The sequence below is a fragment of the Chaetodon trifascialis genome, chromosome 2 (assembly GCF_039877785.1).
Source record: "Chaetodon trifascialis isolate fChaTrf1 chromosome 2, fChaTrf1.hap1, whole genome shotgun sequence".
In the NCBI taxonomy this organism is placed as follows: domain Eukaryota; kingdom Metazoa; phylum Chordata; class Actinopteri; order Chaetodontiformes; family Chaetodontidae; genus Chaetodon; species Chaetodon trifascialis.
The window spans coordinates 23864484-23890225 of NC_092057.1; the positions used below are offsets into that span (position 1 = coordinate 23864484).

General features: G+C 42.4%; 2 protein-coding genes across 5 annotated transcripts in view; both read right to left on the minus strand.

Moving 5' to 3' along the window:
- ccdc40 (coiled-coil domain 40 molecular ruler complex subunit) lies at window positions 1-11633 on the minus strand. 2 transcript variants are annotated; one of them, XM_070976218.1, is made up of 18 exons: window positions 10508-11633; window positions 10105-10210; window positions 9425-9519; window positions 9078-9161; window positions 8437-8656; window positions 7610-7767; window positions 7371-7493; window positions 6266-6387; window positions 5651-5894; window positions 5354-5536; window positions 4683-4928; window positions 4334-4547; window positions 4033-4202; window positions 3849-3940; window positions 3635-3755; window positions 2057-2245; window positions 1825-1983; window positions 1-1384 (listed from the first exon to the last, which is right to left on the minus strand). In XM_070976218.1, exons 1-18 carry the CDS (start codon window positions 10658-10660, stop codon window positions 1145-1147), a joined length of 2919 nt encoding a protein of 972 aa, XP_070832319.1. In that variant the 5' UTR covers window positions 10661-11633; the 3' UTR covers window positions 1-1144. The 2 variants fall into 2 exon arrangements, with proteins under 2 accessions (XP_070832319.1, XP_070832310.1); XM_070976209.1 differs by having other exon boundaries at window positions 9425-9579.
- LOC139340384 (testis-expressed protein 2-like) overlaps window positions 11616-25742 on the minus strand; it is a 26356-nt gene continuing 12229 nt past the window's right edge. For 2 of the 3 annotated variants that reach the window (XM_070976186.1, XM_070976178.1), the window contains exons 3-13: window positions 23685-25263; window positions 22506-22706; window positions 22043-22370; window positions 21561-21799; window positions 21136-21303; window positions 20585-20684; window positions 16533-16659; window positions 15272-15385; window positions 14696-14905; window positions 14158-14278; window positions 11617-13657 (exon numbers count right to left, since the gene is read on the minus strand). In XM_070976186.1, the coding sequence (XP_070832287.1) occupies window positions 13508-13657; window positions 14158-14278; window positions 14696-14905; window positions 15272-15385; window positions 16533-16659; window positions 20585-20684; window positions 21136-21303; window positions 21561-21799; window positions 22043-22370; window positions 22506-22706; window positions 23685-25238 (3312 nt within the window). In that variant the 5' untranslated portion in view covers window positions 25239-25263 and the 3' untranslated portion in view covers window positions 11617-13507. Of the gene's footprint in view, window positions 13658-14157; window positions 14279-14695; window positions 14906-15271; window positions 15386-16532; window positions 16660-20584; window positions 20685-21135; window positions 21304-21560; window positions 21800-22042; window positions 22371-22505; window positions 22707-23684; window positions 25264-25742 lie in introns of all 3 variants that reach the window. The other variant, XM_070976196.1, reaches the window with a different exon arrangement.

Here is a 25742-nt window from a genome sequence, read left to right on the forward strand (position 1 = left end):
GAAGTGAACATACCATTATTTATTTATTTATTTTTTTACCATTTTGTACTCACAGGAAATGATACAATATGTGCACTGATATATGGAAACCAAAACAAGAGAAAGCAAAATGGATTTCCAGAGATTTCATACTTTTTTTTTTTTAACTTGCTGGAGCTGTTGCACCACCATCAACAATTTATATGAATGTTGTTCATTACCTTTGTGTATTTAACTGTGGGACACATCAACAGTACGTAGCATACTTAACGTTTTGAGTAAACCTCGTTTAGCCACATCTCCAACATGAACGCACTAAAAAACCTGCTTTGAATTTTTTTATATGGAATTGAGATTTTTGGGCAGCACTGATATACTGTGAAAAGTGTACTGTATGTTTATGTTTGTATACTGTGAGTAAAGAGGGATGTGTTTGTGTTAGTCACAAGTTTACCTAAAATTAAGAAGACTGAAGTTGTCATTTATGAAATGGATGTCACAAACTGCTTGGAAAAGGCTGTTTCATCAACAGCAGAAATACTCATCGTACATGCTTTGAGGATTTTAGTGGGAGTGAAAGATCAACACTTCAAGACTGTTTGAATCCACTGTCCGGCCCTGTCAAAATAGTTTTTAAAATTGCTAAATGAGGCAGTGGATAAGGGAATTAATGAAATAATATGATCATATTGGCACGGCACAGGATTTAAAGAGCTCAAATGTGCTGCTATCTTCCATTTTTTCAGTAACTACACAAATAAAGGGTGTATGAGCTCAATACACACTTAGGCTGAATGGTTTCAGATGTCCAATTAATTTTTTTGTCATTGCTGCATTAATGGCTGTATCAATGTCTCGAGCAACACTTTACGTGTCTAACTAAACATTATTTGAAAGTTTCCATACTGGCAACTGCATTGAAAAGGCCAAATATTGTTTAGTTATTTGTATTACAGTTTCATAAATCTTTATTTCTTGACATTGTTTCACAATCAGCATTTCATTCAAAGCATAAAAAAATGCAAACATTAAAGCGAATGACCTCTCATCCTTCTCAGGTCACTTATCTAATCTTTCCCTCTTCACTTCATTTTTACTCCCTTTCCATCCTCAGCACTCCTGTACTCACTGTCATGCCTAAATCCTCCCCTCACTCTCAATGCCTCTAATCCATGGTCTGTGTGCGGGCTGCCAGTGCTAGCGACACCCTGCGGAGCGCCCCCTGGTGCTGGGGGAACTCCTCACACACGCGATGCAAGATAGTGCTGGCAGCATGAACACGCTCCATGAGGCTCTGCAGAGCGACTCCAACTGATTCGCTAGTGGACGAGGCTTGGTAGCTGCCCTCACACACCCCCTGCAGCTTCTTGGTCTGGCTCTGAAGAGCCACTAGGTGGGCTAGGTTCTACAGGGAGGAAAGGATAAAGAATGAGTGTTTTGTACTTTTACTTGTTAGAAAATGTACACAGAAGGTGGAGGAACAATGAGTGGCTGCTTATGGTATACTTGGCACATGGGAGTGGTTTTCATGAGTGGAAACTGTGACGCTCAAGTCAGTAAGAGCACACCTTTAACTGAGTTACCAGCAGAAGATTAAGGGTGCATATTTCAGTTCTTCATGGAGACTGGATTGACATATACCAATTAGCATTTATTACTTAGCAGCAGAAAGAATGAACAGGATGTACTTGTATTAGATTTCAAGACAGTGAAGAGTCAGTCACATACGCAACATGCAAACAAACCAGTATAGCACACATATACATACTGGCAACACCACAGAAAGCAGATTTACATGGCAGCATGTGCTGTAATGCAGTACGCTGTACAGTATGGGCTCCTCACCCTGTCTTTGGTGTCCTGGAGGTTTAAGAAGTCGGGGTCAAGGACATAGCTGGTGCCGCAGAGTTCTATCAGTCGCTGCTTCTGCTGCGTGAGCCTGTCGCTCAGACCGACCTGGCTCATTTGTAGCTCCCTGGTCACCTGCTCACACTCTACCACATGCTGAAGACACACGAACTGCATATAAGCTGATATATATGCACATATGCATATATGGAAACTCCATGTCTCCTACCTTGTGAGTGTCCTGGATCTTCCGCTGCAGGCCCTGTATGATGCGGTTCAGCTCGCCCTTTGTAGTCTGTTTGTGGGAGCTGTGGACCATGGCCTCCCTGCGCAAGACGATGGTCTCCCTCCTCACCACTGTTGCTTCACTCTCCCTCAGCAGCAAATTCTGCTGCTTCATTAGCTGGTTGAATCGCACCTGCATAGACACACACGCTGAAGTCCACAACTCTAGGTACAGCAAAGTCAAAAAAAGCATACAAATTATTTCTAGGCTGTGATGCCTTATTGTTTTACCATGTACAGAGCTCCTAAGAAGCTGTACATTGAAACATCTGATATGTAAAAGGTTAAATGCTAATTGGATAACTGTTATTTTATGAGGTAATAACATTGATCTTGACTCATCACTGCCAACATGACCACAATAAGACAAGGGTGTCGGATTGTTTTCAAGAGTGAGGACAAAAAAGTGTAAGTGTGAGTATGTGTGTGTGTGTGTGTGTGTGTGTGTGTGTGTGTGTGTGTGTCTATGTGTGTGTGTGTCTGTGTGTGTCTGCGGTCGACAAACTGGAGTCTCCACATACAAGCACCAATTCACATGAACTTTCAAAATGTGTGTGTTGACTGGCTGGTTGAATACACTTCCCTTTTGGGTGTAAGTGTTCAATTAAGAAACAGTCACTTCATTTAGAAATAAAGCTGCATGTCAGATGGAAAGAAAGAAAGAAAGAAAGAAAGAAAGAAAGAAAGAAAGAAAGAAAGAAAGAAAGAAAAGGATTCAGGTAACATATTTAACAAATTCTATTCTGAAAAAAAAAAAAAAACAAGCCTAAATAGTGTATTTTATTTCCTATCTGTGCTTACATGAAACGTCAACAGTTAAGCTCCTTTACTCACAAGGGTTAGGCTACAAATTGGTCCCGCATGGACAAGCCTACTAAAGCCTTCAAAGCAACGTCTCTTACCCGCTTTGTCATGGTTCAGTGTCAGCTTGGATCAGCTGAGGACATTGATTTTCACCTAAAGTAGGCCATTAGTATGTAAGGTAATCCATGTGTAATTTAGCGACTTAATCTGTGTGTGCTGTGTTCCTATTGATGTTGCAACTAACTAACAAAGGGCTTCAACAGATAGAGATTGGGAGCTTTTGTAGAGATAAAGGAGATTAAAACCAAATATGTGACCTAAAGCCTGTTTTCCAGTCAAGACATCCTCCTCTGTTGGTGAGTCACACTACAGCACGTAACATTTTAAAATGTGCCACGGTCCAAAAAAGCATAGCATAATGGTGAGAGCCAGCCATTTGCACTGATGATGCAATATCAAAAGTATGCTACCTAGCTGGATCATATATATTTTAAATCAAAGGACGGGTCACAGGTTAACAAATGATCAAGCCTTGAGGCAGACTAGTGTTCAGAGAGGTGTTAAGGGTACATTTCTGTGTTCACAAAGTGCTCTTAAAACTTAACTACCTCAATATACATACATGTATGTACATACAATGGCAAACAGCTGGATGAGGACCTGAGATTACGATTTACTGTTCAATAAATTCTAAACATATCGGGTGCAGTGCGTTTACCTCCATACGGTGTATCTCAGCCTTCATCATCTGGATGTCTCCCTGGCCCACCTCTGAGTCAACAGCTGAACGAGTCTCTTTTAAAAGCTGTGTCTTCTTCTCCCACAGCATAATCTGCCGCCTGTTGACCCCATGCACACAAAAAAGGATGTGTGTTAAAGCCAGCACACAGTATGTGAGATATTGAACAAACAAAAATGAATAAGTGACTGACTCAGCCTCCACCAGACTGTTGAGGAGTCTCTCTTTTTCCTCCTGGATCTTCTCGTGTTTCATCTGCATCTCGATAGACTCCCGCTCTGCCTCCTAAACACATAATATCACGTTTAATAACAATTTATTATTAAAGACTGCAAAAAAGAACAAAATGAAAAATGAATGAAACAATCACGCTGTGCCTTAAGTCTGTGCAGGAAGTCTGTCTCCATCAGTGCGTTCTCCTGCTCCAGCGCCAGGCTGAGTTGTCCGTTCTTGCTCAGCAGGGTGTTGAGCTTCAGCAGGTCTCCTCTCAGCATCTTCGCATTCTTCTCCAGCTCTGTCTCCTCACGGTGCTCGATTTCAATCTGACCTGGTGGGGTTGGAGCTGGTTTAATAGCAGCTCATGTATGAATACCATGTAAGAATAGTTTGACTCTAAAGACTGTTGTTTTGAGAATCCTGACCAGTAAATAAATAAATCTGTAGAACTATATTACGTACTCTCCAGTCGTATTTTCTTCTGCTGCATGACAGTGTACTCTGTCCGCAGTTTCAGCATGTCCTTGCTGTTGGCTTCTATCTCCCGGGTCAGTCCGACTAGAGTCCCCTGCTGTTTCATCCAGAGCTGCTGGTCACTCTTAATGTTCGCTGCCAGCTCCTCTATTTGAGCCATTAGTGCCTGCACCTTGATTTGCAGAGGACTCAGGTCCTCATGCTATGGATGGAAGCACACACATCACAAAGGCAGCATGTGGTTTTTAAATATAATTGTAAAGATGGTTTCCAGTGAATTTATATTTGACATAAACAACAGACAGCCAGGAATTACTGCATCCCCAGAACCTCTCACCCCAGTCTTGGCCACGATTTGATAAATCTTTTTCCTATAGTTGGCGATGGTGGTCTGCTTCTGCCCGATGAGTGTAACAAAGGATGAAATCTTAGCCTGGTCAGACGTCAGCAGCTTGTTTTGCTTTGCAATCTCCTCATCTAGGGCCTCCTGGGTGAGGGCCAGGCTGTCCAGGTGTTGTCCAACCTCGCTGCCCTCCAGTCCCACTGCTGCTACATTGTTCTCCAGCTCCCACAACTGAGAGATCTAAAGTGTAGGGGGAGAAGATGAGCGCAAATATAATATCTTTACAAATCTTTATCATTAGCATATTGTACATGTGTTGTTTGTGTTTTTTTTTTTTAATCTTCAGGCTGTTGTATTTTAGCATTTTTTGCAAAGTTGTCTGCTGCGGCTCTGAACGGAGCTTTCCAAAGTTTAAAAAAACCAGTTACTCGAATTTCAAAGAGAAAATCAGAGTAACTGGAGGTGTGAGTTAGAAAGAAGTGGGTATTTAAGAGGCAGAGGAGATCTAATCAAACATGCTCTTGATTTAAATATGATCATGTTAATGAACCTGCACCTTCTGACTAAACGGTGTGTTCGCTCAGCCTGAAACATAATGAATGACCTTTCTAAACCCCACCTTTACCTTCTAAACCCCACCTTTACCTTCTAAACCCCACCTTTACCTTCTCCTTCTTGAGTGTGGCTAGCTTGCTGGTCAGCCTTTCGGAATACTTGGCAGCTTTGTTGTGGGTGAGCTTCTGCTGCATGTGGGTCATGATCTTGTCCTCCAACTCCAGACGCACAGCACTCTCTTTCTCCAAATGCCTCCTCTGATCAGTCACTTCAGCCTGGTGGGTCCTGGTTTCCTAGAACAATGAAGGGAAAGAATTGGAGAGTGAAAGAGGGGAAGAGAAGGTAGAAAGACATCGTAACAGGTCAGTGCAGAGCTGTCAGAGCAGAAGCCGTTGTCCACTGGCTACCTTGGAAAGCCTGGCGAGGGTGTGCTCCGTCTCCCTCAGAGTGCGGAGGCAGGTTGTGTAGTGGGCCTGCAGGGCCTCTTGCTGGGCCTGCTTCTGACTGATCAGCTTCTTGGAAGTGGCGCCGTCCAACTGGGACCAGTTCAGCTGCACAGTTAGTGTCTCATTTTTCTCCTGCTCTTCAGTGATGGATTTCTTGTAGCCTTCAATCTCTCTGTCCAGCAAGATGACCTGGTGATGGAGAGCGCTAAGGGACAGAAGAACAGCAGTAAAGAATGAATCGACGCACACTTCCATTTTGATATTTGTTACCTTTCGGCTTCAATCTCGGGTTATCACTGTGTGCCCTACAAATAACGTGTGTATTTTCTACACATATTTGCATATGTTAACATTTGTGGACAGTGACTGTATTTGTGTTTTCATTTTCCTTTTTTGTTTTAGCCTGAAAAGCAGAAGAAACCAACAGTCTATTACTGCAGAGAGACGCCATCCTCAAGATGCTATTCAAGAAGCATGACATGCAGGGTTATTTACATGTAGATTCAGAATGCATTAGCACATTTAAAAGGATAAGTAGCATATTAACATTCAGCCTTCCTTTGCCCTCATCCTCACCGCACGGCCTCCTGCATGGCGGTGAAGGCCTCATCTTGTCTTCCCATGCCCACCAGGCTGCTGCTCCACTGCTGTAGCAGCTGTTTACGGACCATTACCACAGACTCCATTTCCATCTCAGCCTGCACGCAGACACACACGTAAGCGAACATGTGTTGGTGTATAATGTATAAATCACCAAAAATGTAATCTACAGCAATGCATCGTATCCTGTAAGATCATCATGTGTTTGTTGTATCTCTCTAAAAAAGTGAGCTATTGATGACCTCAGAAAAACAGCCGTTTTCAGCTTTGTGACAATGCATTTTCCAGATAAACCACAAACGAACACTTCATCCTTCAGCTTATCACGATTACTCAAAATCAACACATTTGGAGATACATGGTTTTCACTGGAGAGGAAGGATAAAATTCTATTCTGAAAGGGAACTACAGCTGTCAGACAAGTACAGTGGAGTGTTGTGGAGTAAAAGGTGCAGTATTTCTCTCTGAGATGAGAGAGGAAGTGAAGCATGAAACTGCATAAACTGGAAATACTCAAGAAGTACAGTACTTGATTAAATGTACTCAGTCACATTCTGCCACTGGTTACTGCCATATATATTCTTTATGCCAAAGACTGATTTTCAATTATTGACTGGATTAATAAATAATTTGACTCATCTGAATGTTTTAAAACTGCGCTAATCAAATTCTCTAGTCATCAGTCATTTTAGCCTCTTTCAGCTCACTGTTTTGATTTTTTTGGACACGGGCGATTAGCCAGATATTTATCTCAGGAGGTGAGCTTAAAGAAGAGTCCAGATTGGACTACTGGTCAGAAATACAACTCCAAATAAATGCTAATGTAGCTCTTTATCCACTAGATGGTAAATATACAGTTTGCTCACAGGATGACCATAACTTCATAAGGTGATCATTTGTCAGTGTTTTCTTTAGACCCTTGGCACCCAAGTGACTAAAAAAAATCTATGAATACGACTTTATTCTTTACAAATGCCAATCAATTAAATGCAAACGGTTATAGTATTGATAATCGCACTAATATTATACATGCTTGGTGGTTAAAGTTTAGGTATACATTGTCCTATGCCATCATAGTTACCTCAGAGAGAGCGTCTTTGGCTGCTTGCGTCTCCTCTGCTTGAGCACTGGACTGGGCCTCATACATAGCTATCTGCTGTGTCAGCCTCTCCATGTCCTTTGTCAGGCGCTCTACATACAAATCCTGATGACACAGGAGTATTTTCAATCAATAACAGTCAATTAATCAATGATAAAGACTAGTAGGTAAAAACGTTTAAATATATGATGTTAATGAGCCCAACTTCAGCTTCTATCCACCTGCTTCAATTTCTGCTCTTCGGCCTGGTTCTTCTCAGCTTCCGCTTTGCGTCTGACATTCTTCATGGCTTTGACTTCAGAGCGCAGATCTTCACTAACTTGTTGTGTAAAGACGAGGTGCTGCATCAAGTTGTCTATCTCTGTCTGTAGCTGGGACACTATAGAGAAGATACACAGGAGTTAACATTAACACAATGCTTCATATCTGTAGTCTGGAGCCATGGACTTACATTGGTGCTGTCTTACTGTTGCTGAAACATCTAATGGACCAAAGTACAAGTGGCTTTTAATGCAAAGCCTACTGTGCAGTAACAAGGATGAAGTTAAATCAGTTCAAATTAGGCTTAACTTAACATCAAATCTAAACCTAATTCTTAACAGGATTTAATCAAGCTTTATGTTGCAATTTGAACTGAGCTAGTTTAATTTGGTTACACCAACATCTGGTCTAATGGGTTTAAATTCACATGGCTTCTACAATCAAATTGTGCAGCTGTATCACTTTTCAGAGATGGAGTTACCATCATAAGCAGAACAAGTGAAGTTACAAAACACTCAGCTCCAAACTCTGAGGAAATTTATTCAAACTTCTGGTAAACCTAATGTTTTGCTCTTTGGTGTGTCTACACTTTTTTTGCCTGGACAGAGAGATTGTATAATTATTACAATATAATTGACAATTTTCAGAAATCTGACCAATATTTTGCTTTCCAAACATGTCAAACATGATATCACCATGGATTAAAGCAAAAATCTTACATTTGTTCATTGGACTTTAAAGTAGACAATACAATAAGGTTGACCACCAAATGGCAGCTCAGTCTCACCATTGGCTTTGGCTTTGCTTTCCTGGCTGCTAGTACTGGAATGCTGGCTCTTCATTGCCTCCAGCTGATTGCCTGACTGCCAATGTTTGGCTTCAGCCTGTGCCTTGGTATGATGACGGTCCTCCAGTTTGGTCTGGAGTCTGGCCAAGTGTTCCTGAATCTTGAAAATCTCAACACCTGTCTCCTTTCTATGGTTGTCATCTTCCTTTTCCAGTGCCAACTGGGTACAGTGGGAGAGAGAGAACAGACAGACTGAAGAATCAGTAAACAAAGTGTCAAGAGTCTATCATTGTTTCTGACTCTGGTTGCCTTATGCCCACACACAGATATTTTGTTCCACTTATAGACATGTCTTGATTTAATCAGTTCTTTTATTGTCAGCATTTTGATGATGGTATTAAATGTTCTGCCTGTAGAGAAATGAATCAAATAAAAAAGTGCAAAATTAAACTTCTATACAGGTCAACAGCACCATCTGCTGGACATATTGAGACGCAAAGGTGGAAAGTTTTACCTGTATGTGTGTATATGTGAACTATATGTCGCTTGCTTCTGTGCATGAATACCAATGGAGCAAATTTTTGGAAAAGAACAGATGGAAGCATGAAGAAGCATTTGATGTTGACAGAAAAGGAGCATACCTTCTCCTTCAGTGCCAGGTTGATCCTCTCCAGCTGCTTGCGGAGCTGGATGCTCAGAGCAGCTTGCTGCCTTCTGACCAGAGGCTGCCAACAGATCAAACATGACAACAATGATATGCCACTGGGAAACATATCTATTTGAATGTTTATACACTCACTGTACTACAGACATCAATGACATAGAAGAGGATTCATCACTCAGTACATCACTGTGCCAGTGCACTTAATACACTAATATCATGGAGACACCAACACTGATAGCATTATTTTCTTGAAGAGTACGTAAGACAAAAACTAGTCATTTAATTAATACTGATTGCATAAATATTGAAGAAGAAGCTACAGACATGTTCAGAATTGAGAATAACGAACTCTTCCTCCTCTTCTTCCTCCACCTCCTCCTCCTCTTCTGGCAGAGGCTCTCGATGCTCCATGGATCCTACTAATGTGTTAAAGTTTAAGAGGTGAGTTATTAATGGCACCTGAGCTACATTATCTTGCACTGAAACACAGAAAATAAAAGACATTCTCTGACCAATCAGCAAATTCAAATGTGAAAAATTATAAATGTTGTGCAGTGATATAGAACTAATATAATACATATAATATACACTTGGAAGTATCTTGTTGTCTGTCTTTGGCTCAGTCTTCTAAATGGAAATATGTGTTTTTCTTTATATGCATAGACATTTTGTTGCCATGTTTTTCTCCCTGTTCATCAGGAGGTTCCTATAGTTTAATTTGATAAAGGTTCTGAAATGCTAGGCACAATACCTTGCCTAGGATCTACAGTTACAGTTTCCTGTTTTCAATCCAAACTAACTATAGACAGTAATGGACCTTTGAACTAAGGAATCCTTAGCAAGTCAGCCTAATTTGGTGGTCACTGTACTCGCTGTTTTTAGTTTGCACTGATTTCTGACCTCAGGATTCTTAATGATGTTGTGTTGAACTGTGCTATGTTGTGTCAAGCTGTGTTGCTTTGTTCTGATTTGTAAATCTCAAACAGAGCTAGTGTGTGACTGACCTGAATTTGTGGCTTCAGTGGAGTATTCATCCGCACCACTGCGGTCAGGATGACTGTAGAGGGTCAGGTCATCAGGTTCTGGTCCTGACTGATCCTGTGAGCCATGCTGGAGCAGACCGACAGCATGTATGAGTGACACTGATTATGATTTCAACAGCATGTGTAGTTAGACACACACAACAGGTCTGTATTTCAGACTTTTACGGGAGCTGGAGCCCCACAGGACGGACATTGTATGCAACAGTATAACTGGTTGGAACTCCTTGTTAACTTATAATATGTGCATTCAATAACAAAGACTGCAAGTGCAACATCAGCACCTGGCCAGAAGCTGAAATATCCCCGTGTCCATCAGGGGTTCATAAAGGGGAAAATGAAACGCTATGTTCCTCCGATAGCATACCTCTTGAGCAGGTGGGGCAGTCGCTCCATGGTCCTCTGCGGCTTCGTCACTTCCATCCTGCAGCCTGCTGTCTCTCTCTTCTTGGCTGGTGCTTTCCTCCCATCCCTCCTCCCCGGCCCACTCATCGCCAGCGCTCTGCATTGAACCTGACATGACAGGCAAGTGTGTCTGAAGACAGCTCTGTTAGCATACTTTGAACACAGTTTTCTCTTTACTAGGTAAATGTTATGCAGACAAGTAACAAATAGATAAACGTGCTGTATTTCTATTAGACTCGTTTACCGTATTACAAAGCTACCATGACCGAGCGCTAGCTTAGCGGTACGTTGCTAACCGTAGACCAGCATTAACTTAACGGGCAATGGAGCACAGAGCGAGAGTGAGAGAGAGAGAGGAGAAGAGAGAGAGGTTGAGGAAAATTAAGAAACAGTTACGAGAGTGGACAGCTAAGTCCTGAACGAGTAAATATAGCGTATAACTGAAAAAAAATGGAATTATCTTCTTCAATTTTGACAACACTGACAACGCTTTAATTACTCACCACCGTCACTGACAAAGAAGCAGTAACGTTGCCAGGCAACCGTAAACTTCCGTTGGAGGAGGATGCGCAGCGCTCTCGCGCTCATCACGCCAGTCTGGATGGTGTGGTCAGTTCAGCGCAGCTTTATATGCACATGTAGTCTGGTGCTTTGTGTTTGTTCTATATGTTATGCATGTTACGTTTCATTACACAAAAAAATGGTCACAAGTGTTGAATCTAATGGATCAAATAATTTATGGTTGTTTGTGAACTGCAAATAAAGCATTTCAGACAGAGATGTAAGGCAGAGTTACATGGCTATTGGTAGCTTTGAAGATTGTTTGTAGGCCTATATAGAAAACCTCCTAACCAGGAGTTAATGATATCTGATGCATTAGCGCTTTAACTACTTAACACTAAATCAATGCATTAAAAATTATAACCCAATAATACAAGATAGTGTAACACTGACAGTAAGCCATTCTGCTGTCTTATGAATATTTTTTTATCAACACACTAGAAGAAGCTTTACTTTAACCTGGAGCTAATCAACAATTCAGTATGGAGAAAGAGAAGTGACAAACAAAAGGCTTTCATCAACAGATTTATTTTGCTCTATAAATAAGGCAGATACACATAACTGAATTTGGCCTTAAAATTACGTGACAATTTTAAAAAGTCATTAATATTTCACAGATACAAATCATGGCATCTCTTCATATATCCTCAGAAATCTCCTTTCATTCTGTTTATTCCAAAGTAGACAAAAATACAACCATAACTGTCCTCATGTAGCCATTCAAATACAAATACTTAACAAAAAGCAACCGAATCATAAAGGGAAAGATGATCATACAGAAAAGAAAAATCAATTTTGTGCTACAGTGCTTTAGTATCCTAAGAGAGAAAACAGGTGAAGAAATCCTGTAAACAACATTAATGCAGGTATTGTAGCGCATTTGTAAATATTACCTCACAATGCTATATCAATACAGGATGTGTACCTTTGAGCAGAGAGAGATCTGGCACTATAGGCCCAATCAAAGGACTTTGGTTAAAATCTGAAATATGACACGATTAAAAAAGGTATTTTCAGAAAGGGAACTTGTAGATGAGGGTATACATTCTTGGCAATAGATGCTCAATGATACAGTACGTACCTTAACTTCATCCAATCCTGCACATACAGTATGGCGGCTAGAGTCTTTTTAAAGCACTGTCACATATCAAAGTTGGTCATTTAAGCTCTCTTCCAACCACCATCGTCATCAACATCCACACCGTTACGTATAAATGATGTATAGATAAACACAAAACCAGCTTTGCATAAACATAACGATTGAATGACACACCTGAAAAAAGATATGCAAGATGAGATAGTGTTTAACATAAGAAAAACAAAAAGGAAACTTTCACTTCTGTTTGTGCAATAATTTGCATACCACAGCCAAAAACTGTGGTCATATGATAACAACAGGAACCGAATACTATCCATACATACATTCAATAGACGTGTTAGAGGCCTCGTACTTCTCATCAGACGTACACTTTTATGTAATATCTATACAAGATCATACTCTAGCCTACAGAGTGTTTCTATCATTGCACTTATTGTGTTTGTGTATTTGTCATTAGTATGGAAATTACATAGTGAATGACACTTTTCCTAGATGATCTACGTCCGCTCTTAAGCATCATTTCCATACAGACATGGAGAAGGGCATCATTGGCATAGAAAACGAGGTCTTGGCAAATGAAGGAAGGTGTTCAGGGTATGGTCACAGCACAAATGAATACTGTTAACTGTTAACACCCGATCCAAACCCGCTGATATAAAGCCACTTAAAGGTTTAATGTTTCATATCAGAAATAAACCTTGCATCAAGTATCTGAGCTTTTCCAGTACACTTTTCTTAACCTGCTTACTCTTCTTTACACACTCATCATTCAATATGAAATATCTCTAATTTACTGTCATATTGTACATCTCCACTTACTTCATTTCTAGGGGGGCTACCGTGCTCTCTCACTGTTTAGCCTTAGCAGAAACTTGTCATCTGCAAGCTGTAAGGTATCTGGTGAATGCTTTCACATCAATGGACATCATGTACTTACATACTATAACCCCACATATCCCCCTTATTAACTTAAATTAACCCCAATTCTGAGCCGAACATGACTCTCTTCACATAACGGTCCCTATTCAATAGGTCCTCATCGGTCTATAAATCCTTCAAAGGCGATCACCTTTCAGGCAAGATAAATACGTCAGAACAGAGCAGCAAGCAACAGTTATTCTTTAGTGTTTCCTTGGGCGACTCTACCTTGTTCCGTTCATATGGTATGGTCTCCTCTATTGTCTGTGAGAAACCACTCACCACGGGAATGTAATTGTGGTACAGTAGCGTCTGATCTATCGACTTTGGTTCCAGTTCCCATTTTGAGACTTCATAAGCTCTAGGAAATACTGTAAACAATCTTCATGGCTGGCTGGTGCTGTCCCTCTCAGGCTGGGGAGGCTCTGGGTCCACCGGGGGGCCAACTAATGGTCCGCCAGCTGTGCGCGGGTCCATGGCAGAATGCATGATAGTTAGCCATACATCGTCCATGTTTGGCATTACAAAGATTTTCTAAAAGAGGAGAGAGCGATGGATGGACAGTCAGTGGTCAGCGAATTTTTAAGATTTCCGACACATATAATGTCTTAGAATTTGAACCACAAATATCAAGCACATAATAGGTAGCGTACAACTGTTCATTTAGCAAAAGATCAGTCTTTGGTCATGTGAATGTTGTAAAGAGGGCTTGGGTATCTTAATATTTTTAGCTTGAAATATTTGCGAATGAGGAGCTGAATATAAATCATCCTTTGAATGTATAATTGGCACGCTCATACCAACATTTGTGACCAAATGCAATGACTGGAATTACCACGCTGAATCATGTGGTGAGTTCAACATTGGTGAACTTCAGAATTAGTCTTTTGTCTTCTGCCTTTAAGTGTATTTTGTCTGTTAATGTCTCATGCAGTATGACAATACATCCTAAAAACAAAGAAAAAAACAGTAATCGGGCACTATGTCTCTGAATTGCAAAAACTGAAAAATGGCATTGTAGTGCTTATCAATACCTGGAACTCCTGGTCCAGTTTTTTCTCGATCCAGTCCGTCACATGAGCCAGAGTGACTTCTCTTTCTCCCAGTTTGGGTCGTGCCTTCAGTTCCAGGTGAGGCGGCGTCCTGAAGCCATACCTGCAAAACAACAGGTCAAAACCATTCATGATATACCTACAAGCGCTAGAGTTACACATGAACACATGCAGAGTGCAGTCACCACCAGCAGAGGGCAGTGATGTACTGAACAAAGTGCTACATTAAACGTCTTTCAATTAAAAAAAAAAAAAGCATTTGTCATGTAGAATGAATTTCAGCTATTCTGACTACAGACATCATTGTAACTGTAAGTACAGTTACAATGTAACTGTTGACACAAGATGGGAAAATGGCTCATTAAGAGTCATCTGAAAACCAGCGCTATGAACAGAGCTGGCTGGGTTTTCCCAACTCTGAGGAAAATGTGATTATTTGCCACTCTGACAGACATGGAACTTCACTTTGCAAAGCATTCCATGAATTATGCAGTCAAGAAACAACACTTCCTCCACATACCATATCCTGTCAGTGGGTGGAGGGGGTATGTTGACAGCCAGCGTTCCTTGCAGTTCCTGCACCTCTACTGTGAGCAGAAGGGGTGTGTTCGACACTTCCTCCATCTTCTTTTTGATGAACTCCGTTTCCGTGGCCTTCTGGAAGTATTTGGACTTGGTGATCTTGTCGACGAAGCGCATGATCTTGCTGGGTTTGTGGCCTCCAGCCCAACTTTATTCAATAAAATGAAAAATAGTGTTAAAGTGAAAGAATGAATTTAGTGTAGCTGTAGTTCAGACATCTAATGGTATCAGTTTCCCATTTTACCTGATAAATAAATGGATTTTGAGTGAAGTGATGTAATAACGAATTCCTTGCCATGTCTGACAGTTATGTCTTCTGTTGAGCTAAAATAAGTCTCAGTGAGTACTTTTGTCACCATGAGGCCTACCAGCAGGTCTGACTGAATGTTTATTACAAGAAAGCTTTTGTCTCCACTTTTTTCTTATTTTTTACACATATCTTTTTGAATAGTCCAAAATCTTGTGATGGTGGAAATGGATTGAGCACAGATGATTTATATAAACTCATCCTCACCCCTCTGCTCCAGCAGAGTCATTTGAGAGCTCTGAGGAGTCTTCCTCATCTGATGAGCCTGCACTGGACGACTCTTCATCACTATCAGCCAGGCAGTAAGTCCGTGGCCTGTATCTGGACACACATAAACATGAGTGGATTAAGGTGAGCGCACGCACGCACGCACGCACGCACGCACACACGCACAGCACCTGAAGTCTAACATACTGTCCCCAAAAGCAATGCACAAATGAGAGTAGCAACCTTCAGAGGGAGATATGAGAGTTCATACCAATGACTGCTCACATGCATAAATATTAAACGTCTGGAAACATAACTGTTTTCAGACTGAATTCAGCAGGTTAGTCTAAAAAAACTCTGCTGCTCAGTATGTCCTCGGCAGTGTTTCCACCGCCTTGAAATCTCAGATGTTATCTGATGTGAAACTGAATTTAAAGTTGTTTTTTTGCCAGGACTGGCAGAAATGAGCTCACTTCTCATTTAACTGGCAAACAATGATGCCCTGAGAGGTACACAATGTACATACACACTGTACTGTATGGATGCACCAGTCCAACATGGAGGACTGGCAACGATACCGACACTGACCATGCTAAGTGGATCGGTTATCAGCCATGAACACGTCAATGCCATTACAGAACTTCGCCTTTCTGTTACATTGTCATAGCAGGCCAGTGACTCAGTTCTAGTTCCACAGTAGTACTCAGTAATATAACACACACACACACTGAGGTATTGTTATTGGGAGAGAAAAGGTTTGATCTGTGCACTTTCACTGTCAGCCTAACATACAGTAAATTAACATACTCTGTTCCTCTTCCTTGCTCAGAATGGATCTGGGGGATGTAAACATGCAGACACACTGATGATGCGTGTGAACACAAACAGAAATGAATACTGAGTGAAATGAAGCACTGGGTGGCAAGATGCAATGAGACAACCCCAAAGCTATAGATGCTTAAAACTAGAGAATGAGAGTGGAGCAGAAGAGATCATTGTTGGAAGTCAAGCAGCACTCACCAAGAGCAGAAAAACATCCGATTACCAGCCGCATAAAGGCAGAATCCAGAGGGGCAGAGAGGGAACAGCGGAGAAAAGAACAACGTAAAAAGAGAGCAAAGATATAGACCACTGAGTGAGGGCCAGACAAATGTAGCAGAGACCCGAGAGAGACACGTTTTAAGGCATCTAATCCAACCTGGAAACATCTTGAGGCTTTTCTGAAATGACTGTGTGGCATGATGGAGTTTGCCTGTCTTACCCATCTTTGCCAAATTCCCCAAAGCGGACGCTCTCTCCCTCCTTGCCCAGGCGAATGAGGTTCATCTTGGTTTCCAGGGTCATCAGGAAGGAACCGCTGTAGGAAATCTCCAGGTCAAACCACAGACCTGCAGGGACACACAGCGGTCATTAGAAATGTTGATCTGAGAGAAAATGAAGGAAGTGAAACTGTAAAAGGGGAAGTTTTGGGGATATGAGCCAAATATGCAGTACAACAGGTCACAGCCATGATACAGTACTGGTTGACAAATCTCTACTATTTCATCTTATATTGGCCAATCCTCTAAATGAGTGAAGAGAGCGCTTCAGGCCACAGTCCTCCTCCCTGCCTGTTCAGTCTCTCCTCCTCTCGCTCCTTTGTTTCCCCACTTCTCAGACTCCCCCCAAAGCATCACAGAAGCGGGGACCCCGACAGATTATATTTTCTTGATCCATCCATCCGCTTAGACAAGAGAGACTCATTGAAAGACTTGGTGAAGGAAGTGGAGAGAGAGACAAGGCGAGATCACAAGGACCTTTGAACAGAGGAGAAACAGTTGGGGGTGCACACAATCTTCCCCCCTAGCCCCCGTTTGATATCAGCAGGGGTGGCTGGCATCATAAGCAGGGCTCTCCCTCTCTCCTTCTATTCCTTTTGGTCTGCTCTACCAAACCAGCTGTAAACTGGATTATAAAAATACCTCAAAAGCCTGCATCAAAATTTTTATTTTATTTTTTCTCAATACAATACAGGATCATATGCTCTGGTTTACAAAGAGTCAATGCTAACCATAAATTGGCTGTCATTTCTCTTTATAACACCAGGGGGCAGCAAAGAATGAGCTGATGCAGGAAAGCTGCCAGAAGGATGGCAGCCTTTAAGAGGTTCTACAACTAAACACATCACACTTTGCTGCAATTAGAACATATGTGCATGTAAGAAGTGACATTTAGCGCACAGATTAGATTTAGATAGCTTTCCTGACAACAGCATACATGGTCATGGTGCCTAACTGGAAACAGGAAAACGCCGTTGTTCAGATAGGATAAAGAAATGTAGTCTAGCAAAGCAAAAACAGGATGACAAACAGCACAGAGACCGGGTACCCTCTCCTCACCACTCTGGTGAGGCCTGAACACCAGCTGGTTGTGCTAAATGACGTGATAATGCAATGAGTCTGGTGTGACAGACAAAAACAGATCAGAGAGCGAGAGCGAGTCAGAGAGGAACAAAGTGGGAGAGAAGAAAGAAAAGAACTTAAAGGAAAAGGAAAGATGGTTTGACAGTCAGAGAGGGTTTGAGTAAGCGCAAAGTAAAAATAGACCAATAGGCAGTCAGACACAGGGTGAGCAGGCTGGGTCTGCTGAACCCAGTGGGCTTTGCTCTACCTGCCTTTCCTGGAGGGTGTGGAGGATAATGAGACTGTGTCTGGATGGGTTGGGGTTCATGCAGGGCACTGAGGTTTCTTAGCTTGGGGAGAGGAGAGAAGAGAAGAGCCTCAGTGCAAGCTACTGGACCATGGCAGTGCTTCCTTAATTGGGGTGAGGCCACGTTAGGCCGAGTGAGGAGTGCGTGTCACGCGTATCGCAAAGAAATGCCTTCATACATGCCTGTCGACTGCATGCATGCATCCAGAAATGGAGATCACAGACAGCGCAGAGGCAAGAAGTGTATGCAAAAACAAATGCGCAGGGACATAAACGTACAAGCGCGCAGAGGCAATTCCTTGTGGAGCTATGCACACATACACAGCTGGAGAGCTTCATCGATCCATTGCACTCAGCATGCTCGTTCCAGGAAGGGGCAGGGTGAGACGAGGCAAAGGCAGAACCTGATATGCCTACAGGATACAGCCACTAACACAAGTAAACATCATAAAAGCAAAAAAAAAAAAAAAAAAAGCAAAACTAAACTGATTGTTTCCATTCAAAGAAACCACTTCACGGTAAAAATACAGGGCTCAGTAAAGCTATGTGATGTCTGCATTTACTCTGTCTTTTGTCTGGAACATGTACCTCTTTCCGGCTTCCTATCACTTTAATAAAAAATATGTCTAAAAATGAGGCACTTTGCTGTTTTAGACTGACAGTGGGTGACCTGGATCACTTCACTTGAAACCTGTAACCACAAAATCAAAACAGTTGACAGCATATCATCATATGTAAATAAAGCTGACGACCTATCCACAACATCAACAAAATGGTGGGCTATGCACACGATGTCGGAGTGGCTGTCGACATGTGTTCGCCTGGAACTGTTCCAATGAATGCTGTTGCTGTCTCAGTTGGAGATGCAATCAATCCTTGTTCTGATTATAGGGTAATGCAAGTGCTGCAGCGATAAAAACAAGTCAGTGACTCATAGTAGAGGAGGGAAGAGGAGAGAAAATGAGACTACAGTGTGAGTAAGGACACAAAGAGGAAGATGAAATGAAAGGGAATGCAAGAGGAAGAGAAAACGAGGAAGACAGCTGGACACTTAACACGAAACAGATGAAGAGAGATCTGTCAAAGCTCTCTCTGAACACAGGTAGCTAAGCACTGCTTGAGTCAACACAGTTGTGCAATTGCAGCAGGCAAATCTACGGTCCTTCATCAAGCTAAGACCTCACATACTGCAGTTAAGCCTTGATTCATACGATCCACAGACAACTGTAAGACCTGCTGAAGTGCTTAGGGCTTGGCTGTATTGTTCTCAGCTAAGAAGCTCACTAACCAATCACATTCTATTACCGTTGTGTAAACAAAGCTTTCAGTTATGTTAAGTGTTAGATGGTGGGAACACCTGAGGTGAAGGAGATTTCTTCATATTAATCGAGCTCACATCCTGTAAACAACATGCCCACTGAACTTTGAGCAGGGGTACTGATGGTCAGACAGCCTTGGCAGCAGCTGGAGAGGAGGGGAAAGGTTTCCTTTATTTAGCCAGCTGAAAACCCACAACTAACAAACATGTCTCTCTAAACTCAAGGGCGAAACCGCCTGACAAGCTGAGTGGGGGTAAGTGCATGTTACCGTCCAGTGTGATGCACAGTAAACCTTACTGAATGAAGCCGTTATTGGCTGTACCATTGCTCATGTACGAGGCCTCATAAAGCACATGTTCTGGGGCTTTACTCTCGCTGTAAACAGAACTGTTTGTGTGTATTTTTACCAAAGAGATTTCCATCTCTGGTATTTTAAAAACGTGTGGAGTTACGCAATGTTGCAGTTGATACCGATTCACATGTACATGAAAGTCTTGCCACAAGCTACGAACCAGAACAAGATGAGGGCGTGGCCCTTCCTGCTCACTTTAATTATTACCAGCATTCTAATTGGTTGTTAGTTATGTCTGATGGTTAATATTGTGAGCATCTCCGGACACTGTTGATTTCAAAGGAGAGTTAGGACAGCACTGTGTTCTGGAAGGAGAGTGAGTCAGAGCCATCTCCACACAGCCTCAGTACTGTGAGCTTATGTGACACAGTGAGAAGACGAGAGAAAGCAGTGGCTGCCGGTCAGGAGACAAAATGTCACTTCACAATGAATTTTACTGAGAACAATTGAAATGAAATAGAGGCGATTGTAGACCACATTTAAAATGAACCAACCATGAATGTCCATCCGTTGTAACCTGTTTGCACTCTGAATATTACGCTGCTTTATGTTATTTAGGTAATAATGAATAAGTCCTTGTTGGGCCTTTTTCTCTCTTCCTGCACATTATATTCTTTGTTATTTTGCTGGATGGATGTAATTTCAGGTGCAAGTTTACCAACTCTACTAACCAATGTCCTGGGGGACATCTGGCACTGCAACTACTTAACATGCATTAACTACTCTGTATCAAAAGTATACTGATCGACAACTTGCTCGTGTTACCACCTGTCGACACTGAAATGTGCTCTGTGGAAGAACAAATGCTGCACAATGACGGGACACTTCCCAGAATATAATGCCCAGAGCTCAACGAAGCACACAGTCAGCGTTATTGGCCTGTATTGGGCCAGTATCTCTTTACAGATACCACTGAGTGTGTGTGTGTGTGTTTGAAACAGATTTCTCTCTTGCCTCGGTAGTCGATGGAGGGTTTGGATGCCCCGAGGATTCTGGGGGTGGCTGAGCCCATGTCCAGTTCTGTCAGAGTTAGCTCATTCATGAAGTAAGGCAACTGAAAAAGACAAAAGCATACAACTGAGCTGAGCATACCATACATGAACAATTCACTTTCTTTTATTAAAACCAAATTGGAAAAATCTAACTGTACTTCACAATTGTATGTCTTTCAAAGAACGGCATCTTGGGAAAAAAAAAAAAACTAGAAAAGAAAAATGGATATACGAATCATGAAATAAATACATCTAATGTGCATCCAGACCTCGGCTTCTCGTCTATCTCCCTTCTAAACCCAGTGTGGAGCTGGTGGGGCCTTTAACAAGCTGTGCAGAGATACAAATTGAATTTTGGAGATCATATCTGTCTTATGTTGTTTGTCAGCCGTAACATGAGCATGACTCCTTTTTAGTTCAATTTTTAACTGATCTAACTTTTTCTCTCGTCCACTTGTTTAAATTTCAACCACTTTCAGAGTGAAAGGTTTTCAGGGGCTTTGCTTCACTCACCCGTATCTTGCTGAGTTTCATCTGAATCTTCTTGGAGACCAGTTCAGCCCAGTAGGGCTCACTCAGGAAGTCCCAGAAGACCCGGCCAAGAGCTGCATTCACCCAAGCAACAGTATCCTCCTCCTCCTCCCCACTGGGCTGCACCTGAGCTGAAGTGGCGCCTTGAAGCTAAAGACACGGCAGGCAAGTGAACAAATATTAGGAGAAAAAGGATGAAACTCACATGATGTAACCCTGTGCAGTACATCTTAGTCTCCCCCTCTATATATCTTTACAAGGATAACCCGATATCAGCTATTTGTTGCTGTTTGTGATTTCACAGCCTGTAACACAGTAAAGTAAATCTGCTAATGAGATGACATGTTTGTCACCTAAGACAGGAAATTAGAAAGGAAAAGGTGTTCTGTAAGATGAACACGTGCTACCTTCTTATCAGCCCCAGGGCTGCTCTGAGGACTCTGGAGAGCCGGGCTGGCAGCTGCAGGGCTGAGTGCTGCCTGTTTTGGCATTATGGAGGCCATGTACACACTGTAGTCCAATAGCAGCTTGGTTTTGGCACTGCCTGCAGTTATTGAGGAGGTTGAGGAGTTCTTTGACCTGGGCTGAGATGCCAGTGCCTCATCCAGACTGCTGCGGCTGCTGCTGCGACTGTGAGAGCTCAGAGCTGTGGGCCAAAGCCAGTATTAGAAAAAGGTGAGGAATTCGATGCTGCACTCACAGTTTTTGCTGCTTCTAAAACACTTAACTTTAGATTGGCATTTCTCTTGTGTATAGTGTATGAATATATTTTTCTGAAAAAAATGAATAAATAGATGACAAGTGAAGAAAAATCTGTTCTCCAAAATTGTCTTCTACAATTGCAGAAGGAGACAAATGTCTTGTGGACAAAATCATCAGTTTTGCTCACCACTTCTTGTCCCTGCAACACCTGAAGCGCTCTTAAAGTCTGCCTTGATCTTGGAAGCAGCTAGAAACCGCTGGAACCACTCCTCCTTCTCCCTGCCAGTCCTTCCAAACAGATAGAGTGTCAGGTCTCGACTGGATGAAGATGACCCCCGCTCCTGTGCCCCTGATGTCCCCTCTCCTCTGTCCCTTGTGCTGACGCTCTCATTGGCCTCCCACTTGTCACCCTCAGCCTTTGACATGAAGTCATCTTGTTTGCCAAGTTCAATGCAGATGGGGTACTTTTTGTTCCATAAACGCTTCCTGGCCAGGCTCTGCGGCACTAAATATACCTGGAGGAAGATTATGGAAGACCACGTTGGCTTTCAACACATTTCCACCAAAGACTGTACAAGATTTTATTTTCAGTTACAAGTTACAATTTTCTTACAATTGAAACTCATTTTTTAATCATACTATCAACATACTTTGCTGTTGGTGAGGTCATAGATCTTCTGACTGATGTAGGTGACATCAGGTTTCGGTTCATTGTGTGTAGCACGGCGGGAGATGTTGTGGTTGGGTTTGGACAGACGAATGATGGAGCCCTCCAACCGGATGTACACAGAGTGCGTCAGCGTGGCGTGGTATGTCTCCGGGTCGTAGTTTGATATCTCATTCATCCATCCCTGGAGGGAAGACAGAACCATTTTACATTATATAGAATACCTACCTAGAGAACTGTTTTAACCTGAAATTCAAATGCATACATTTTCCTACATACAAAGACACATAGAAAAGACAACAATCCAAAACTGCGCCTTTAAAATGAGGACATGCTAAGTATCTACTAACAGCCTGCTGTTACACACGTATCATGTTTCACAGATATAGAAAAGGTTACTTGTCTCTACGAACTCCATACTTAAAAGAGAGTGTCCTGTAAACACTGCCTTTTCAAGTGGGGACATAAATAGCTTGCTGTCACTGTGCTACACTTTGAAGTTTTTCTGGCTAAATTAAGCCCAGGATCCACATCTAGTTTATTTGCTGCATTGTCACTTCAATGCAAAAATTGTCAGAAATAAGCATCTTAAATTGCATGTTAACCTTCATTCACAGCATTCCATACATGGAGCTGTACAGATGATTTTTTTTAACCATTTTCATCATTTAAACAAAACATCAAAGTTAAAATGTACTCCTAAATTGCAGATGGGTATCAAGGTTTGTTGTCTTTATGCAATATTCCTGTGACAGACTGGTGCTCTGCCCCCGATGTAACCCACCTCTTGCCCAGGGGGTGCGAGGCTAAGCTCCAGTCCACCATGACCTTGCACAGGACAGGTGGGTTTAAAAAATGAATGGATAAATTCAAAATTATGTGATTCTATCAAACATATGGAAGACACTGTACAGAGCTCTACAGTCAGTATTAGACTGATTTCCATGAAGTACTGCAGCACTAATGCAGCAGTGTGTGTGCAGGTGTGTCATAATGTAATCTCTTATGTAATGCCGTCAAAGAGGATTTTTTCAGTACTGAATAGGATAATCAACACTTAAGAAGTCCAAAGTAATCAACCAACCAACAAGATTCTTTAAGGCATTAAAGGCCTTTGCAACATGACAAAATGGATTCAGGGAGGTCTGACAGACTCACTGACCTTATGGATTTCTGGTTCCTTAATGTCCAACTTGGTCAGATTCCACAGCCTGCCATGTGGTCTGGAATGTCTAAAACTACTGCCAGAAGGCTTTGGTCCTGTCAGCCACACAACACCAATGGCTAAAAGGAATCCCAGCCCAATCCCAAGCAGCATTCCTCCTACGTAACTGGGCAGAGGTAACACGAAATATCCGTAGACCAGTACAGTGAGGATGATAAGAGTATAGTGTGGAACACTAGGTGCTGGCTCAATACTTTCTGATTCATCTTCACTGCATGGTTCAGTACTACCACTTAGTTGCACTCTAGTTTGACTCCCAGTTCCAGTATTATCCGTTCTATCACCCCCATCACATTCTGTGTCAGTACAAGTCTCAAAGTCCTCATTGCACAGGATGCAATAGTCCTCATCCTCTTGTTTAGCAAGAGCAGACATGGAAAGTAAAGATGATTTGTTGGGGCTCTTAGTGTCAACAGTGAGGGGAACGGGTGATTCAGCTGGACCAGACGCCCCGCTGTTGGGGCTCTCAGCCTCCCAGTCCCCTCCTTCTTCCTCCTTGATGCAGTAATTGTTGTTGCTCTCCAGGTGACCATTGATAGCAGTAATGTTAGAGAGTTCTGTGGCACTGGCAGAGAGGGCCTTGGGCCGGTAAAGGCCGCTGCTAACTAAGCTGCCACTCTTTTCATCCATGATCTTACTGAGCAGTTGGAGCGGTTCGGAGATGACCTCGGAAAGACGTCGCTTTGTGTCTTCAATTTTTGCCTCGACTTCTGAGACTTTGAAGAAGCTGCGGTTATCTGGCGAGGTTAATGGAGAGGAAGGGGCAGTTTTAGAATCACCAGCTGATGACACGGTAGCTGACGGCATCCGGGACTGCGTGAATTGCTTGAAGAGTTGGAGGTTAAGTCGGGGTTCTGGAAGACGGTAGGGTGCGGCAGAGGAGGAGGAGGAGGAGGAGGAGGAGGAGGAGGGGTCCTGGGATGTATCGGAAGATAAAGATTTGACAAGAGTCTTCATCAGGTGCCTATGCCTGATTGTAGGAGCAGCAACAGATGGAATCCCATCACGAGACTCCACGTCAGAGGAGAGAGACTTCACTAAGCTGAGGAAGGGTTTGTCACTGGAGGGAAAACTCAAAGATTTAGTAGGAGAGGAATTGGAAGTTGAGCCTTGTTGCTCAGCAATACGTGATGATGGAGTCTGTGTGGGAGAGGTGTAAGTGTGATGTCTAGAAACTGGAGAAAGTCTGGATGATGCAGGAATGACAGCAGCCTCGGCTGTAGAGCCCAATGGCACCCCTTCAAACATCTCCTCACTTGCTTCTAAGGCTGTCACAATGTTAGAGTCATCCTGAGTGGCTGAGGTTGTGGAGGCGGTTGTCATGTATAGCTCCTCTTCCTCCTCCTCTTCCTCCTTCCCAAGAGCTGAGAAGTGGATGGTGATGGTCTCCTTTGATGGCGATCGCTGGACATGGAGCTTGGGGGACACAGCGAATGGCTGTTTTTTTGTGGAGTGGACACTCTCTGCATGGCTAGGATGCTGGCTAGTCATTGCAGTACTCCCACTGAGATGTAATCTGCAGAGAAGGAAAAAATATGATTCTAAATTAGAGCCGTCATCAATCAGGGAGTCAACAGACCGAAAAATAATATGCAGCTATTTAGAAACTGGGATAATCTTTGCCAAAAGTGCCAAAGATTCTCTGGTTCCAACATCTCACATGAGGGTTTCCTGCTGTTCTTCTTCAAATATGACAGCAAACTGATTATTTTTGTGGTTTCAACTGTTGGTTTGACAAAACAAGTCCTCTGACGATGTCACCTGGGCGTTTTCACTTTTTCTGACTTTTTATTATACATAGCAATTCATCGATCACTCAACATATTGAGAAACATATTCAGTATATATCCCAGCCCCCATGCACAGAGGGTCAAAGTCCAGATGACAAAATGAGGTTAGAATGACGTAACACTGCATAAAGATGTCTGAAGTACTTTGGATGAACTGATAGCAATTTCAGGTATGGGACAAAGAAAAGAATGTGACCTTTTAAAG

Bases quoted from the DNA above. Each gene is read 5' to 3' on its own strand.
- ccdc40 (XM_070976209.1), bottom strand. From the start codon at position 10,660: ATGTCAGGTTCAATGCAGAGCGCTGGCGATGAGTGGGCCGGGGAGGAG. The intron at 8,657-9,077 runs GTATGCTCCTTT...CACTGTACCCAG, and splicing joins ACCTGGCACTGAAGGAGAAG to TTGGCACTGGAAAAGGAAGA. The intron at 7,768-8,436 runs GTGAGACTGAGC...TCTTCTCTATAG, and splicing joins AAGCAAAGCCAAAGCCAATG to TGTCCCAGCTACAGACAGAG.